At 37.0% G+C, this 15,966-nt stretch overlaps 1 protein-coding gene across 2 annotated transcripts in view; it reads right to left on the bottom strand.

Moving 5' to 3' along the window:
- The window catches only part of PLXDC2 (plexin domain containing 2), a 254,160-nt gene that overhangs the window by 68,737 nt on the left and 169,457 nt on the right, over positions 1-15,966 (bottom strand). For both annotated transcript variants that reach the window (XM_051802444.1, XM_051802445.1), the window contains exon 5: positions 307-429. In XM_051802444.1, coding sequence (XP_051658404.1) covers positions 307-429 — 123 coding nt within the window. The remainder of the gene's footprint in view (positions 1-306; positions 430-15,966) is intronic.

Below are 15,966 nucleotides of genomic sequence, written 5' to 3'. Positions count from 1 at the left end.
CACTTTTATACAAGACAGATTTTTCCTTTTAAAGCTGATAAAATGCATTGCTAGTTTGAGTTGATGCACTTCAACCTCCAGAAGATATCTGTTTGATAAGGAAAAAGCATTCATGACTCTTTAACTGCTTTCTAAATTAAGAACTGTTTATGTATGTCTAGTTACATCCTTTATACAGCTTGGGAGTTAAAAAAAAAGAACCAAAAAAATTTTAAAAAATCTTCAATGTTTCTCTCAAAAATAGTTAAGAAAATAAGAAGAGTCAAGGGATACAGACACATTCATTTGTGAAGGACTGCTACATACCATTATCAAAGTATCTGACTGTTGAATTTCTTGATACACTGGGGTCAAAATTTGCCATTAAGGGTGCAATATATTGGGTAGCTGTTAGCATTCGATGTACAACTTCTCCAGTATATATGAAACCTACAATAAAAAAAAATTGAGACCATTTCAGTAAATTCTGGAAAGATATATAGAATGGCAGATTGAGTTAGGCATTGCCAGAGTATTAGAGGGTCATCTGAGAGAAATTAATCCCAAAATTTTATAGTGAATTAAATAAGAGCTAAAATGTCAGGAAAACATCTGTCATGGCTGCAAGAAGAACAAGATTCAAAATGAACAGTGGAACAAGTAGTTCAAGAAGGAAGTTCTCATATAGAAATAAACCCAAAGAAAACTCAAGGAAGAATAACTCCAGTTAAGGAAAATATGCAACTATGTGGCATTGTGAAAATGAGCCATTTACCAGCAGGCATATTCCATAGTGGTTTCTTCTATCCTTTCCAAAAATCTTGTTTGTTTTGCTTTTGTAATTTGTGACTTCTTCAAAAGTTATTCTAACCCTTGTTCATATTTCTAGAGACACTGAGTGAGAGACTATTTCATCTAAAATTTAGATGAAGAGTGGAACAGACAGGACTATTTCAGGATTATAAGCCAAGTAACATTTCTACTACATTCTCTGCAGTGTCAGGTCACACTAGTTTATCCTATTCGCTCTTGAATCAACCATAGTCCGCAGATTAATAGTGAGCTTCTTCCATCAAAAACCTCTGGTGGTTTGGAATTGGAACCTTCATTTGAAAAAAGAACAGTCATCTATGGTGAATACAGTAATCCTGCAGGTTTTTTTCAAAACAAAAATTTGTGTCTTTTAATGGCAGGAAACCTCTTCAATTTTAAACAGGAGATGGTCTACAAATGTTGTTTATGATTGTTTTAGCCTTTGCTTTTAACTTGATTTGACTACAGGCAGAGCTTCAAAACTAAGATTTGATATTACCTCTCCTCCTAAAGTGTTTACCAGATGATGCCTTATGATGAAATGTTTGCTTTTTCTCCTTCTATTGAGTCAATGAAGTATATTCCAACAGCAAACAGCTCAACAACAAGAAGAATATTAGAATATTTTCTAATATGAAAAATTTTATTTGAAAGACATCTCAAAGATATTTATTTTTTTACTAGTAAATGATACTATTCACTGCAACAGTATTTGCACTGGTTTGTGTTTCTTTTTCCATCTTCATTTTGTATTGAGAGTCTTTCTTCCTCCACAACTCCTTCCACTGTCAAACCCAAGAAGTCTTTCTTCTCACATTAAGTATTATGGCAATGCAACATACTATGTAGGAGCATGCAAATCTATCCCTAAAATACAATTCTGAAATTCCAGAACTAAATACAAACCTGATCAAATCTCCTGTTAAGAGATGCTATCTAAAAACTATTAATGTGCAACCTCACTTTCTTAATAATGGTATCTCCCTCTTAACCACTGTGAGATGACAGACTTATTTGATATGACACAGGAAATCTCTGAGTGCAGGACAAACAATAATTTTATGGAGTGCTTTAGCCATCCTTCTACTCCTGTCCTCTCCTGAAATATGTAGCTAAATTCTTGATAACTGTTCATGGAACTAGTTCTAGAAGTCATAAGATGCTACAAAGAAACAAACAAGAAAAGTGGTTCTCTGGAATAATTCTTCTGCGTGGCTGCTAGTATTTAAAATCAAGTTCTGTGAAGTCAACTAATGTGGAGGTGATAGGAGAGCTAAGAAAAAGCCAAGTGTGGAGAAAATACAACGAAAAATTCGGTTGCAAGATTTGGCATCTGACAAAGGGGTAAGCTAGGAATCAAGCTGCTTTTTCTTCCGTTAAAACACATCTGTGTATCAGAAAGATACAGTATTTTAATATCTGGACACTCCCTAACTACTAAATTAAGTCTTAGGACTAAACTAAAACTTCTTTTTTTGGGGGTGTGTGGAGAGGGGGTGTGGAGGAGAGAGAGTGGAGGGCAGATTCCTTCAACTGAATATCTAAGTATCACTTTTCTTTTTTGATAATTGATATGGAGAGAGAAACATAAGTTAAAAAAATATCTACCCACACATATTTACAAGTAATTTATAAACTTGAATTTTCAGAAAATAGAAGTGTGGCTGGAATTTTACTCTATAAGTTGTTATTTTAGGATAGCCAACTGTCTTGCCAAAGTATAGTCCCTGAAATGCATTTTCATTATTTTGTTTTTGTTATTGTCTGCTTCTTAAATGTCATTCCCTTGAGAAATAATCCTTTATTCTTATTTAGACATTCTAAATACATGCAATTTCATAGAAATATACCTCATATTATGTACTGCTTATTATCCCTGTGCTCATCTGCACACATATTTTAACACAGCTGTGGGTGGGTCTATAACCTTGAAACCCTTCCTCAAAAATATTTTGAAGACAATACAAACAAAACCTTTGAAGCCATATTCTTATATTACAATTAGCCTTAACAGTTCAGTACTTATTCATCCCTTGCACAACGGTCCTATCCTTACACACAGTTTCCCTTTCATGCTTCCATCCCATTTACAGTATAAATGTCACCATTATAACTAATAATGAGGCAGATACAATAGAGAAAGAAAGGACTTAATTGTGCTGGAACACATAACTAAGTAAATCAGCCCAAGTAATTAGTAACCACAGCATGTATTTCCAAGGGTTTGCCGGATGCAGCTTTACTATAGACAAAAATGGAAAGTAGGAGGTGGATGATAGCTGGGAAGCGGGCAGGCCTTGCATGAAGATCACTCTAATGAGGGCTCCAGGCATGCATTGGAACAACTTGAAAAGAAACAAAAAGTAATTTCAAATCATCCCAGAGATTCAAAAGCTGAAGCCACTGTTGATCATGGATATTTTATCATTGTCACTACAACTTAAAGAAAGCAGCAAATGTAAAATTAACTTATTCCTGAATGGAATTCCACAGAAAACTGGCTTATATCATCTGTAACCTAATTTTCTGACAGTGGTAAATGCTTATGGTTGATTCATTTAGTCAAGGAAGACTTTTTCAGACCTGCAATTTCCTGAACCACTTAATCAGTCTTTTGTGGGAGGTGTTGGTAGAGCTCTTTTCCAAAACTCTCCACAAGCATTATACCTAGAAGCATAATATGTTCCTAAATACTGGAATGAAGACAAATAGGAGAATGTTCAGCATTTTGTATGTTTAGTATGTACACATAAATTTGACTAAAAATAAGGTTGAAATAATACTAAACCCACTTGTAAATCAAGAAGGGTACACTTCTAGTTCTTGTAGTGTACAAATTTACACTCACACAAATAGAGGGAAAAATATATATATAACCACTTAACTATGAAAGCACATTTCCACCTGATGCAGGACACTGAATTTATTTAAAAATGCATTTTACATCTGAATTTATCCATTCCAAAATATGCTCCTTATCTGTTGCACATTAGCATATTAGATTTACAAAGAACATTTCATGTACAAGAATATAACACTCTGCACATAAGATTTCTGTGGTTTCTTTTTTTATACTCTTAGCTGTGCACAAACTCAGTACGACTTAGAAAGTTTTTGACAGTATTTGCCAAGTGTACAGAATAACAGAATATAGGTTCAAAGCTGAACAGGCAATGAGACCTTTGAAGCTGCTATTGTGTGTCTATAAAGATAGGATATGGGATATACAGATAATAAAAGAAAATGAAATATATAGGTTGATAACCATCTTCTAAGTTAGTTGATAACTAACTTTTAGGATAAACATTCTAAGACCTTGCATGAAAAACTACATAAATCTGAGCCTGATATCTAGGTGACAATATGATAAACCCCTTTTGCATTTCAGTATTTAGCTGAATTAGAAAAAAATCTACTTTATGTTGTAATTCCATGTGTAATTTATTTTTAAATATATGAAACAACTGGTCATACCTTAAAAGCATATTGGATAAGGGTATAAATGAATTGTACTTGTGATGAGTAGGCTCTGTTTTGAGAGCATATATTTTAGGTACCCTGTACTACTTCAAAGCTATAATGCCAGTTCAGTCTATCTATGTGGTGGAATGACCTTTGCCATCTGCCACATGCCCGCCCAGCTGCTCTCTCACAACCCTTCCTCAAAAGGATAGGAGGACAAAATAAGATGAAAAAATCTGTGTGTTCAGATATAGACTGGGAGAACACTTGGCAATTACTGTCGTGGGCAAGATAGAAGTGATTTGGGGAAAATTAATTTATTTTGCTGCTAGATAAAACAGGCTCACATAGTGAGAAAGACAGATTAAAACACCTTCCCTCCACCCCTCCCTTTTTCCCAGACTTAGTACCACTCCTTTATTCCTGACCTCTCTACCTTCTCCTCCCCATCGAGCAGTGCAGTGGGATGGGGAATGGGAATTGTGGTCAGTTCATAACACTTAATCTGTGTCACTCCTTTCTCCTCACATTTTTTTTCCTATTTCACTGTAGAACTTTCCCATGGGCTGCAATCCTTTAGGATAAGACTGCTCCACTGGGGGTCCTCCATGGTTCCTTTATGAGAGTTCCACCTTTCCAATGTGGGGTCCTTCACAGGCTGCAGCACAGATATCTGCTTCAGTGTGGTTCTTCCACGGTCTGCAGAGAAATAACTGCTCCAGCCTTTTCTCCTCCACAGATGCTTCAGTGCCTGGATGATCTCCTTCTTCTTCTCTCTCTTCCCTTGGTGTTCACAGTTTTATTTCTCATGCTTTTTCCCTCAATTCTGACACTGATGTACAACATTTTTTAACCTTTCTTAAATATGTTCCCCTGGAGGTGCCACCAAGGTAGTTCATGGGCTCAGCTGTTTCCTGTAGTGGGTTCACTGGAGCTGGCTGGATCTGCCTCTGTCTGACACAGAGCAGTCCCTCATGTCCTTCTATAAAGGCACCACACTACTTAAACCTTGCCACAACCCACAATACATCCTAAGACTTAACCTAATCATAGAATCATAGAATCAGCCAGGTCGGAAAAGACCTCCCAGATCATCAAGTCCAACCCTTGATCCAACAATGCTGTGGTTGCTAGACCATGACACTAAGTGCCACATCCAGTCTCATCTTAAAGATCTCCGGGGATGGAGAATCCACCACTTCCCTGGGCAGCCCATTCCAGTGTTTTATTACCCTCTCTGTAAAGAATTTCTTCCTAATATCTAACCTAAACATCCCCTGGCACAGCTTAAGACCATGCCCTCTTGTCTTACTGATAGCTGCCTGGGAGAAGAGACCAACCCTCACCTGGCTACAACCTCCTTTCAGGGAGTTGTAGAGAGCGATGAGGTCTCCCTGAGCTCCACTTTTCTAGGCTAAACAACCCCAGCTCCCTCAGCCTCTCCTCATAGCACTTGCACTCAAGTCCCTTCACCAGCCTCGTTGCTCTTCTCTGGACCTGCTCCAGCACCTCAATATCCTTCCTGAACTGAGGGGCCCAGAACTGGACACAGTACTCCAGGTGTGGCCTCACCAGTGCTGAGTACAGGGGAAGAATCACTTCCCTGGTCCTGCTGGCCACACTGTTCCTGATACAGGCCAGGATGCCACTGGCCTTCTTGGCCACCTGGGCACACTGCTGGCTCATGTTCAGCTTCCTGTCAATCTAAACTCCCAGGTCCCTTTCTGCCTGGCTGTTCTCCAGCCACTCTGTCCCCAGCCTGTAGTGCTGCAGGGGGTTGTTGTGGCCAAAGTGCAGGACCCGGCACTTGGCCTTGTTGAACCTCATCCTGTTGGAATCAGCCCAACTCTCCAGCCTGTCCAGGTCCCTCTAGTTGGTCAACACTCCCCCCAGCTTAGTGTCATCTGCAAATTTGCTGATAGTGGACTCAATCCTCTCATCTAAATAATAAATAAAGATATTAAACAGAACTGGGCCACATACTCTTCCCTGGGGGACACCACTAGTGACCAGCCACCAACTGGATGCAGCACTGTTCACCACCACGCTCTGGGCCCGGCCCTCCAGCGAGTTCCTAACAAAGCACAGAGTGCCCCTGTTCAAGCTGGGCTGCCAGCTTTTTCAGGAGAATGCTGTAGGAGACAGTGTCAAAGGCTTTGCTGAAGTCCAGATAGACCACATCCACAGCCTTCCCCTCATCCACCAGGCAGGTCACCTGATCATAAAAGGAGATCACATCGGTCAGACAGGACCTGCCCTTCCTAAACCTGTGCTGGCTGGTGTAGGTGTTGTTCTTGTTCTTGTTTTATGTATTACCTCTTCCATATTTATTTTATATAGCAACTATTTTAGGTAATTCACAAAAATAACGCAATTTTCCTGAATTACTGGAATTTCTTGTATCTTGTAAAGAGCTTTATTTATTTATTTTTAGATTAGTGATATTTTAGTAAAAGATAGGTGGAAAATTGCAGCTGAAACAGAGCACTTAAAGCACCAATCTTACCCTCAGTAATTGCTAGCTCTTGTCCAGGTTAGGTTATTCACACTGCATAATATTTTCACAATTCTGGAGAATTTGAGAACTTGACTGAATGGCACATGAGTTCCATCAAATCTCCATAAACCAAGTATACTTATCAGGTGGTTTTGCCATCATGGTACAAGTTGGTTCATGCACCTTTTGTTTCAGGTACAGGCATCAATATTATTTTAATGATCTCCAAAGCCTGGTGTGTTTTAAAGGCAATTAATTGATCCCGTTCCACATTGGTTGACTTAATCTGAAGTGTGTCATAGAGTCCCCAGAGAAGGCTTTTTCTGCCATACAATGTTGGCTCACAGGGAATCAAAAGATGGAGGATGTACACTTTTCTTGAGACACCTTAATTAATTCCAGATCAGAAAAGTGAAAAGATGATACTTGGAATTTAAGATTAAATGAAAAGATATGCATTTAAAAATATACAAATGAACAAATCCCAGGAGTTCAAAACAGAGAACAAATCTAACCACCTCATACAAAATATTAAATGTAGAATAAAACATAAGATTGGTTTGGAAAAAAAAAGTTCATTTTTTTATCAAGTAGTTAATGTTAAGTAAAACCATATGTTAAAACCTGTAGTAAAAAACAAGCTGTGGTTACTGAGCTAGAAAAGAAAGGGTCTGCCAACAGTGGTTGAACAATGAAAGGTTTTGCATGACAGAGACTGTCCTAGGTAAAGGCAGCACTGCCTTTCCAACCCACAGTTCACTATGGGTTTACTCGAATGCCTTTGCAGCATATAAACTAGAAGGAATATAGCAGAGCAGTTTCCGAAATAGGGAACCAGAGGAAAGTGGTTTTCCTGAAAGGGTAGGCTCCAACCCAGATCACTCAAGTTAAAGCCTTGATTTCAGCTTGTATATTCACACATGCAACAAGCTTTGAGAGGAGTAACAACACACTCTCACCATGCCCCCTGCCACTCTCCTAAAATATCTTGTTGCACAGAGAAATCATTCCTTTCATTTCTCCCTGCTCATTTTCTCACTTAAGCAGGGTGAAAGTAAGAGACTTCTGATGCCCATTTTCCTCCAAAACACTTTGAAAACTGTTTGCGCAGCCAACAGAGAAAACTGCAGAGGAACTGGAGCTTCCCAACTCTCTGATAGCTTTTCTTTTGGTCTCAGCAAAATAAAAGCCTTCTGAGAGGATCTGCCCTGGGCATTTGGTGGTATTTCATATGAGCTCAAAGCTACCTCAATGGGTAGCAGAACTTCTACCCTGTATTTGCCATCCTAGACTGAGCTCACTACCCATTTTTGATGAAAACCAGAGTCAGCACAAGTATAGTACTGTACAGACTAAGAGTTACCATAATTTTCACAGCTTTACCCCCAATCTAACAATTATATGTTGTTGAAAGACTGCCATAAAATGGGCTATGTTACCTACCTCATTTGTTTATCCACTTCCCTATATCTAATGAAGAAGAAAATAGGAGAGAAACTATGAAACTTACCTTGGGGTTCTTTAAAAAACCCACCACAGCCAACTGTGGGGACAAAGAAGTGTTTAATGTCTGATTTCTGCCAGCGTTGGGCATCGCCAACCAAGACAAAGATAAGCTGCTCACAACTTAATGGTGTGTAAAAACCCCTCATATCCTAAAAGTGATTTATATTCCATCTTAACATCTCCAGCTGTCAGAGATATTTTTTTGCCAAACAAAGAAATTGGAAAGTGGATCAAAAATTCTTCTGTGTTTTCCAGTTGACTATGATAATTGGTAATGTAAAAAGGTGTATTGAAGTCTCTTGTTAAATAACTATTTGCCTGGACAGTAGGAAAAAATAGAACAGAGATAGAGACTGAGACAAAGGACATGAGAGTTTATATATACATCTTGTAAGACTGAGGTTTTTGTTTCTAAAGTGTCAGATTTCTAAATTGTTCTATCACTGGAAAATGGTACCTTAAAAACAACTGGTTCTTAAGTACTTGCTTCTAAAGGATTTTTGTAAACGTTTCTTATTAAAAATCAGCACCTAATAAAACCTTGACATTCTTTTATTCAGGATAACTCATTTCAGTTGCAGCACACAAACTATCTTATTTGCAAAAACCTCTGTTCTGTTCAAATGGGAATAAATTATGATTTGTGACACATGTAATCTAGGCTATAGAAACTAGGCTTCTCCTGTAAAAGACTATTCCCCACACATTAACACCTCTCCCTGCTCATTTCTTATTCTTTTATTTAATTAGAAAATACATATAATTTTTCTATGTGGTAGGGAACAATTCAACCCTTTTGTTACAGCTACTCTTCTCTAGGTGATAACAACATTACTGCTTCAAATGCACCTTCTTACTAGAAGACATTTGTTTGCATGGACACTGCATAAATATGTTGTTGAACTAGTTATTACATCATTTTAATTCAAGTCCTTCATTTAATTTACCTTAGTACAATTATAAACAACTTCATAGAAATTTATTGAGAATAAGAAAACAGCTCCCTAACCAACAAAAATGTATCCAAGCTTTATCAACTGGTAAAATTGTCTCTGTCTGTAAATATTTTTTGTCTGTCACATATTTTTTCCATTTCAAACTACCTTTTCAAAACAGTTATCAGCAATTTATGATCATATATGGTATCTCAGTTAAGAAAACTCAGCTGCAAGTTTTCTCTTTGGTTGAAAGCCCAGGGGGATGTAGAATTTTTTTGTAGTTGTTTTATTTAATGCTGCTGAGAATTTTGACTTGCATTTTATTTTCAGGATGTTTTCTTGTCTCACTGTTTCTGACGTACCACATTTTCACCTTATGTTCTTTTTTTTCTCTTCAGCAGTAACAGTAAAAACCTGATCAATCTATTCTTGTTTTTGGAAATAAACTATACAAGGACGCAAAAGAGACATTTACATTCAATCGAAAGATGGCAAGATGTGGGGAAATAAAACATCAGGAGTTGTGTTGCTCATGTATTTATTCGGTGAAGCTGACAATTATTGCATAGGTGTATAAAGCATAGCCCACAAAATGCTGCACTGTATCTTTTTCAGCTATGCTAAATTGTGCTTTCCCTGTGATTTTCATGATATTTCTTCACCATTTCATTATGAAGCAAATTCAAGAATGTTATTCTACTAAGCCCCTAAAATACATTAGAATGCTGAATTTTAGAAATAGATAATGCAATTTATTTTCACGTCTTGTCCTATATAGCCATATTAATTTTTCTTTCATACTTCACTGAAGTAAGCTTTAAGTAATGTCATTTTCCCCCAGATGGTTAATTTATTGTTATGTCTGTAGAAGACTGTTATCATCACTGTAATTGCATGAAGATTACAGAGTAATTAAACAAAAGGATAACAGCAACTCCAGATTCCTCAGACAATCCGTGAAAGTTAAATACCTTAACGAGCTTTCAAGATCAGTGTAAAATGAACCAATCTCTCATGTTATTTTATGATTCTTTCCCAGCCTTCTGGGAAAAATGAATTAGACAGATTATACATACTTTTTTGCTTTGCTTTTGCTTGACTAGATTGAATGTCCAACCCATTTCTTCTTTTGGCCTTAAAAATGGGCTATCTGAAAGCTAAACCCCAGAAGGCATAAGTATAACAGTGTTTCTTAATTGCATAACCTTACAAGGTCTCCTTGTGAGTCTGTTCGTGATGGTAAAAGAAAAGATACACACAATTCTCATACTCTTCTTCGTACTTCTGTGTTATCTGATGTAGATATTTAAAGGCCAGAAAATTAGCTTTTCACCATTATTTTTCCCACTGCTTTGTTAATACTTAAAGCAAGTATTATCTGGAAAATTTGAGAACATGCAATGTATGACATTGAGTAAATGTCAATAAGTTTTCCAGCATGCTGTAGCTTCCCTGCTACTCATGCTCTTTGGGAAAAGTATATGATCTGGTGGAACATAACCCTTTCTGATTAATATCCCATGCTACTCAGTGAAGGGATTTAGGCGATAATACATCATGAAACTCTTCCAGTACATATTTTTCTTCTGACATCCCTTGTCAGGAAGTTGTTAGATACCAGTAGGAAAAGGACAGGAGCAAGAGAAGCCCTTTTACGTAAGGACAGTGACAGAGTGCACAGAACTTGCAAATTTAATTGTAACAGAAGTATCCATTCACATACTTTAAATGACTCAAAATTGCAAATTCTCTCAACTTCAGGAGAAAGAATCACAAAAGTTATTTAGAGTCTCATGGTTTGTATTTGTTCCTCTCTGATCATGTACTTACTTCCTTAGGGAAAATTCTTGGACAGAGGCATGAAATACAGTATCTACTCAGTGAGATACCACCATAGTGTATTTGGGAGCGATAGCTCCCAAGTGCCTCTCAGCTTCAGCCAGACAAAGACCAACACAGTTCCTAGACAGGCTGGAACCAGAGAAAAGAGGTTGGCAGGAGGATTATCTCACTTGGGACGAATATCTTAGCAGCTGTGTCATTGTTTTAACTTTGGCACTGCTGAATCCTTGGATGAGGCTTGAACAGAGTTGTTAGAGGGAAATCTAATTTTGCAGTCTATTTCTGATATAAATGTCTCTTCCACTGGTTGAGTAAAATATCTTCATGCCTGAACTGCTTTTGTCATAAATAAAAAGTTTGGATGGAACTGAGGAAAAGAGTCTTTCAATGTTTGAAAACATTTAATATAAAGGAGTTCATCTTTGAATCAAACTTGTAATATCAATACAGATTCTTCTTCTTTTGCTGTTGTATCTCTCTCCTCCTGTATTACCACACAGACTAATAAAAATAACTATCATAACTTTTCTGCTTGCTTTGCTTATTCTCCTCTTTCTTCCTTCTAACTTTAAAAGCTATTTCTTACCTGGATAAATCACAGGAAATTTGAATAACAGGACTTTAATGAAAAATGAAAGAATTTCAGGTTATGATGAAATAATTATTCTCCAATGTATCAAAGAATTCATTACAGAAAGAATAATGGGGTTTAGAAAAATGCTGAATGCCATCAAACTTGGTTGTCATTCATTCTATAGAACTTTGAAGCAACAAGGTTGCAGAAGACAAAAATTTCAAATTTTAAAAAGTCTGCTTAAAATTTACGCATAACAGAAAGACAGTTTGGAGAATGTCTGGGTTTCTACTGCAATAAATCAATGTTATTTGAAATAAAACTTTGGGGTTGCTAGGTACAGATTAATTCCACACCCATTATATAATGCTACTGCACTACTATTAGTCCTTCATAAACTACTTAAGCTAATCCTATGTATATCATATTCACATCCATGTAAACAACAGCACTCAGTATGTCAGGGAAGACTGCAGAGGCTAATATGCATCAGAGAAATTTCAGAGATCCCAGTAAATTACATTTCACATATATACATACAAAATCCACTGAAATAGCATGTAATGAAGATGTTTTTTATTCTATCAAGATTTTTTCAGAAGGGAATTAGCTCTGGGTTCCTCTACTGTCAACATTCTGCCATAGCTACGTGCCCTCCGATTCCTTGTTATCCCACCACATGTTTGTGTTGGACACAGAGTTCAGAGACCTGAGGCAGCGTGGGTTTGCCTCAAGCAAAACTATTCATTAGTGAATATACAGCTCAAAACAATGAGACAGAAGCTGGTAAATGTCCATGTGTAGCTTGGGCTTCAAGGAAGGAAGGTTACGTTTGTCTGTAGAGAAAGAGGTTCTTGTTATATATGTTGCTCAGTTAAGGTTTGGGTGTATATAAGCATATTACCCCGTTCTCTAGTTCAACTCTGCATCCCTCCCAAGAGGACTGCTCTAATTCAGCCATTGTAAGGGAAAAACAGCCAGCTCTTCCCCTTTCTGTGGCTTCAGTCTCATCACCAAAACTGGATATGCCACTCATCAAACAACGGGATATGTCACACACTAGACAATTTATTTCCCTTCTTAGTGAACTACTGGCAGATAATGCTTTGGAGGATGAATCTCTACACTGGTTCAAAAATAAATAAACCCCAAATCAAACCTTTTTGATTAAGATCAATTTGCTGATCTATCTCTTAGTGCACTGGACAAAGGTTGTCTGGCAGAGAGGGTGGCAGGCTGGTGTGATGAGGAAAGACAGCAAGCAGGGAAAACAAGCAGACTTGTAACTGACACGCTGTATACTGAAGTTGAAGCCAATTTTGGTCTTGTCCTGTCTTTGTCTCCTTTATCCACTCACTACCTCACCATCATTTTGGGCTATGCTTTTAGTTTGTGGAGTTAATCTACAAAAACATCTGGCTTAGAGTAACACAAGCAGAATGAAACAGACAAAAATAAGTGGAGAAAAACTAGAATATATTAGTCTCAGTGTTTAGAGTTTGGGAATTAAGTCACATTAGCTTTGGTATCATCAGTAATTCCCTTGTGTTTCCTCTCTTTTGCTGCATTAGTTTACATTAAAGCAAATTACATTACATGAAAGCCCTGTATTCATCTGTAATTTAAAGCATGCAAACAAAACTTCTGCAAACGTAGGGAAATGGACCAATTTCCCTTCCAAAAAGAGAAATAATGCCTGGATAAAGTGTTCCTTTATGATGTTTAAGTTTTTATAAAATTTCAGTACTGAAGACTTTCATAGGAAATATGGATATTCATACAAACTTTGTAATACATGATGGGGATGGGGAAAGCAAAATGTCTTTTTCAGTGTCATTTAATAGAGGAAGATATTCACCCAGATCCAAAAAGATGAAGTTTTCTCTCTAAGCAAGTAACTTAACAAAGTTACACCCATAAAAATGTCAGGAAAATCTGCACTGTTGAACTGGGTAATTACACTCTCTTTTCAAATTAGTTCTTTTAATTAGAGAAAAAGCTTTCCCTTATCTTCCTATTAGAATAGGACCTGTGCTGTATCACAGTTTCAAGTCCAAGGTTTTAATAACCTGACCGTGAAGAATGAATGACAAAAAAAATATTCAATACCAGTTTGAAGGATATGATTACAAATTTCTGCCATAGGAAGTATACTAGATTCAAGTTTGAATAGAAAGCAAAAGTAAAGTAAAAGTAACACCTCTATGATTGCAACTTTAAAAATAGTGTTTGTGTATGTGAATAAGCATTCTAAAGGGAAGAATTCTCTTACGGTCATTAAAAAAAAAAAGGAAAAAATCTTTGGTACCATTTCAAGTCATGTTTTTAAAATGTGGGTGTCCTTTAAGAAAAGGAACTTTGGCAGGGGTCAGCCTGTTTAAGAGTTATGCATGTAGAGGTTTAGGAGCACAAGGGAATTAATCTTTCCATCTGAAGACCTCAAATCTGTAATAAGGCATTCATTCCATACAGTGAGAGTGTGGAAATAGGCCATGGTTAGGCGGTGGGTAGGATGTAGCTGTGCCGTTCAGAGTTCAACTTGTCATAGGCATAAAAAGTCATCTGTAGGAAGCTGATTTGCCTGCAATCTCTGCAAACCCCCTTAATAAATACAGTTCTGCCTTGTTTCATGGCTGTTTGTTAATACATTTTTAAGAAGTTGAAGTAGTACAGCAGCATTAGCCTTGCTAGACATTAGCCCTTATAGCACAAGGGAGCATGTCCTAACAGAAACATGAAACTGGGTTTATATTTCTGTGCTTCAGCAAAGCACATATGAAAACATGCCATGTCTTTCAGATATTTGCAAAAAACTGGAATGGTCATCTTTTATACATTCAGTATGCATTGGTACATGATCTGAATGAAACTCTAAATGACTGAGATTGAAAATGTTTTTCTAAGTCTTCCAACAATTAACTGATGAGATTTTAGACTAAACTAGACCAAAAATTAATTTCTATAAAGCTAAGAACTTAAGTTACAATATTGTTCTACATTGTGGAAGACATAGACAATGCACACTTCACTCTGATGATAAATGTTGGTCACTTAATCATACAGTAAGTTACAAGCAGCAATAGGATATCTCTGGTAAATACCACGTAATAACAGGGTACATAAACAGTGATCCCTGCCTCCTAAACCAAAGTGCAGGTTATAACATAATTATGTTTAAACTTACTAAAAGTAATAATCACATGTGGCAGGATTGTATTTGCCAAGAAGAAGCCATTTAGGATCTGCCCGAAGAAAACACATTCGCTTCTTTCAACATTAGGAGCTGGAGAAGCACAACTGTAGCCCCTTGACTCAACACCCACCCAAAAGATAAAAGTTATGGCAGGAAAGCTAGAAGACTCCTCTTAACATAGAAAGCCTTAGACAGACATTAGCTGTAATAATGATAAGGTTTTTTCATCATGCTGTGGTCTGTATGCTGCATAAGACACAATAGGCTGCTCTTCACATCAGATGACACCTATAGAAGAGTGGTGGCAGTTTTTTTCCATGAGTGTTTTACCCACTTCCTTTTGAATGAATAACAAAATGGAGAGCATGGATTAAACTACTAAGATGCAAGAAGGAAATCTTACCTCCCATGAAATCTTAGCAAGAAAATATAGTCTTGTTCACATTTGGTTGGGTTTTTTTAAGAAATGAAGTTCCTGAAAGATTAAATTCAGGAGGCATGCACAGGCAGATGCAGGAACAAAACTGCTTTCAGCTACCACCTGCACTCATAGTTATTTTTGTTGTTGCAGGTCATGAATGGCAGCAGAGAGAAAATGGAGAACCTATCAATTTTTTTTACTTCATTTTGTTTGAACAAAATAATGCAGGTTCTATTTATTTCCCTTGAGATTGTGTAGACACATGGCTTGGCATCCTTCTGTCTTCTGTCATGGCTCCATTAGGGAACTCATTATTACTTTTACTCTTGTACAAACTTTATATCCAGAAGCTGCTACTTTCACAAGCTGCCATCAGTATGGCAACTCACATTCCTTTTTTGAGGAACATAATTACTTGTTCAGAGTACATGATCTCATTAGGTAAGGTGCCTATACCCTTATTTCTTAATAGAGGAAATAAAATTATTTTTTCATCACAGGTTACAGTGATCTTAGTTAAGAAATTAAGAATAAGGCAGCAAGAAAAGATTTCAAATGTCCACCCTGAGTATACACTTTGAGACATTTGGACAACAAAGGAAATTTTCAAAGGTGAACATCAGTACTATTTATTCCTTGACAATCTGCCCACACAACTGTGTGTCCACCCTCTCTATTTTGGGAATTCAGTAATGAGTACAATTTTTTAAAATCCACTGTGGACATGCAAATACATAAAAC

Source organism: Manacus candei, unplaced genomic scaffold (assembly GCF_025592945.1).
Source record: "Manacus candei isolate 608988 ecotype Guabito, Panama unplaced genomic scaffold, ASM2559294v1 h1tg000056l, whole genome shotgun sequence".
Classification (NCBI taxonomy): Eukaryota; Metazoa; Chordata; class Aves; order Passeriformes; family Pipridae; genus Manacus; species Manacus candei.
Note: the sequence above shows the minus strand (reverse complement) of the source record. Positions and strands in the feature narration are given on the sequence as shown.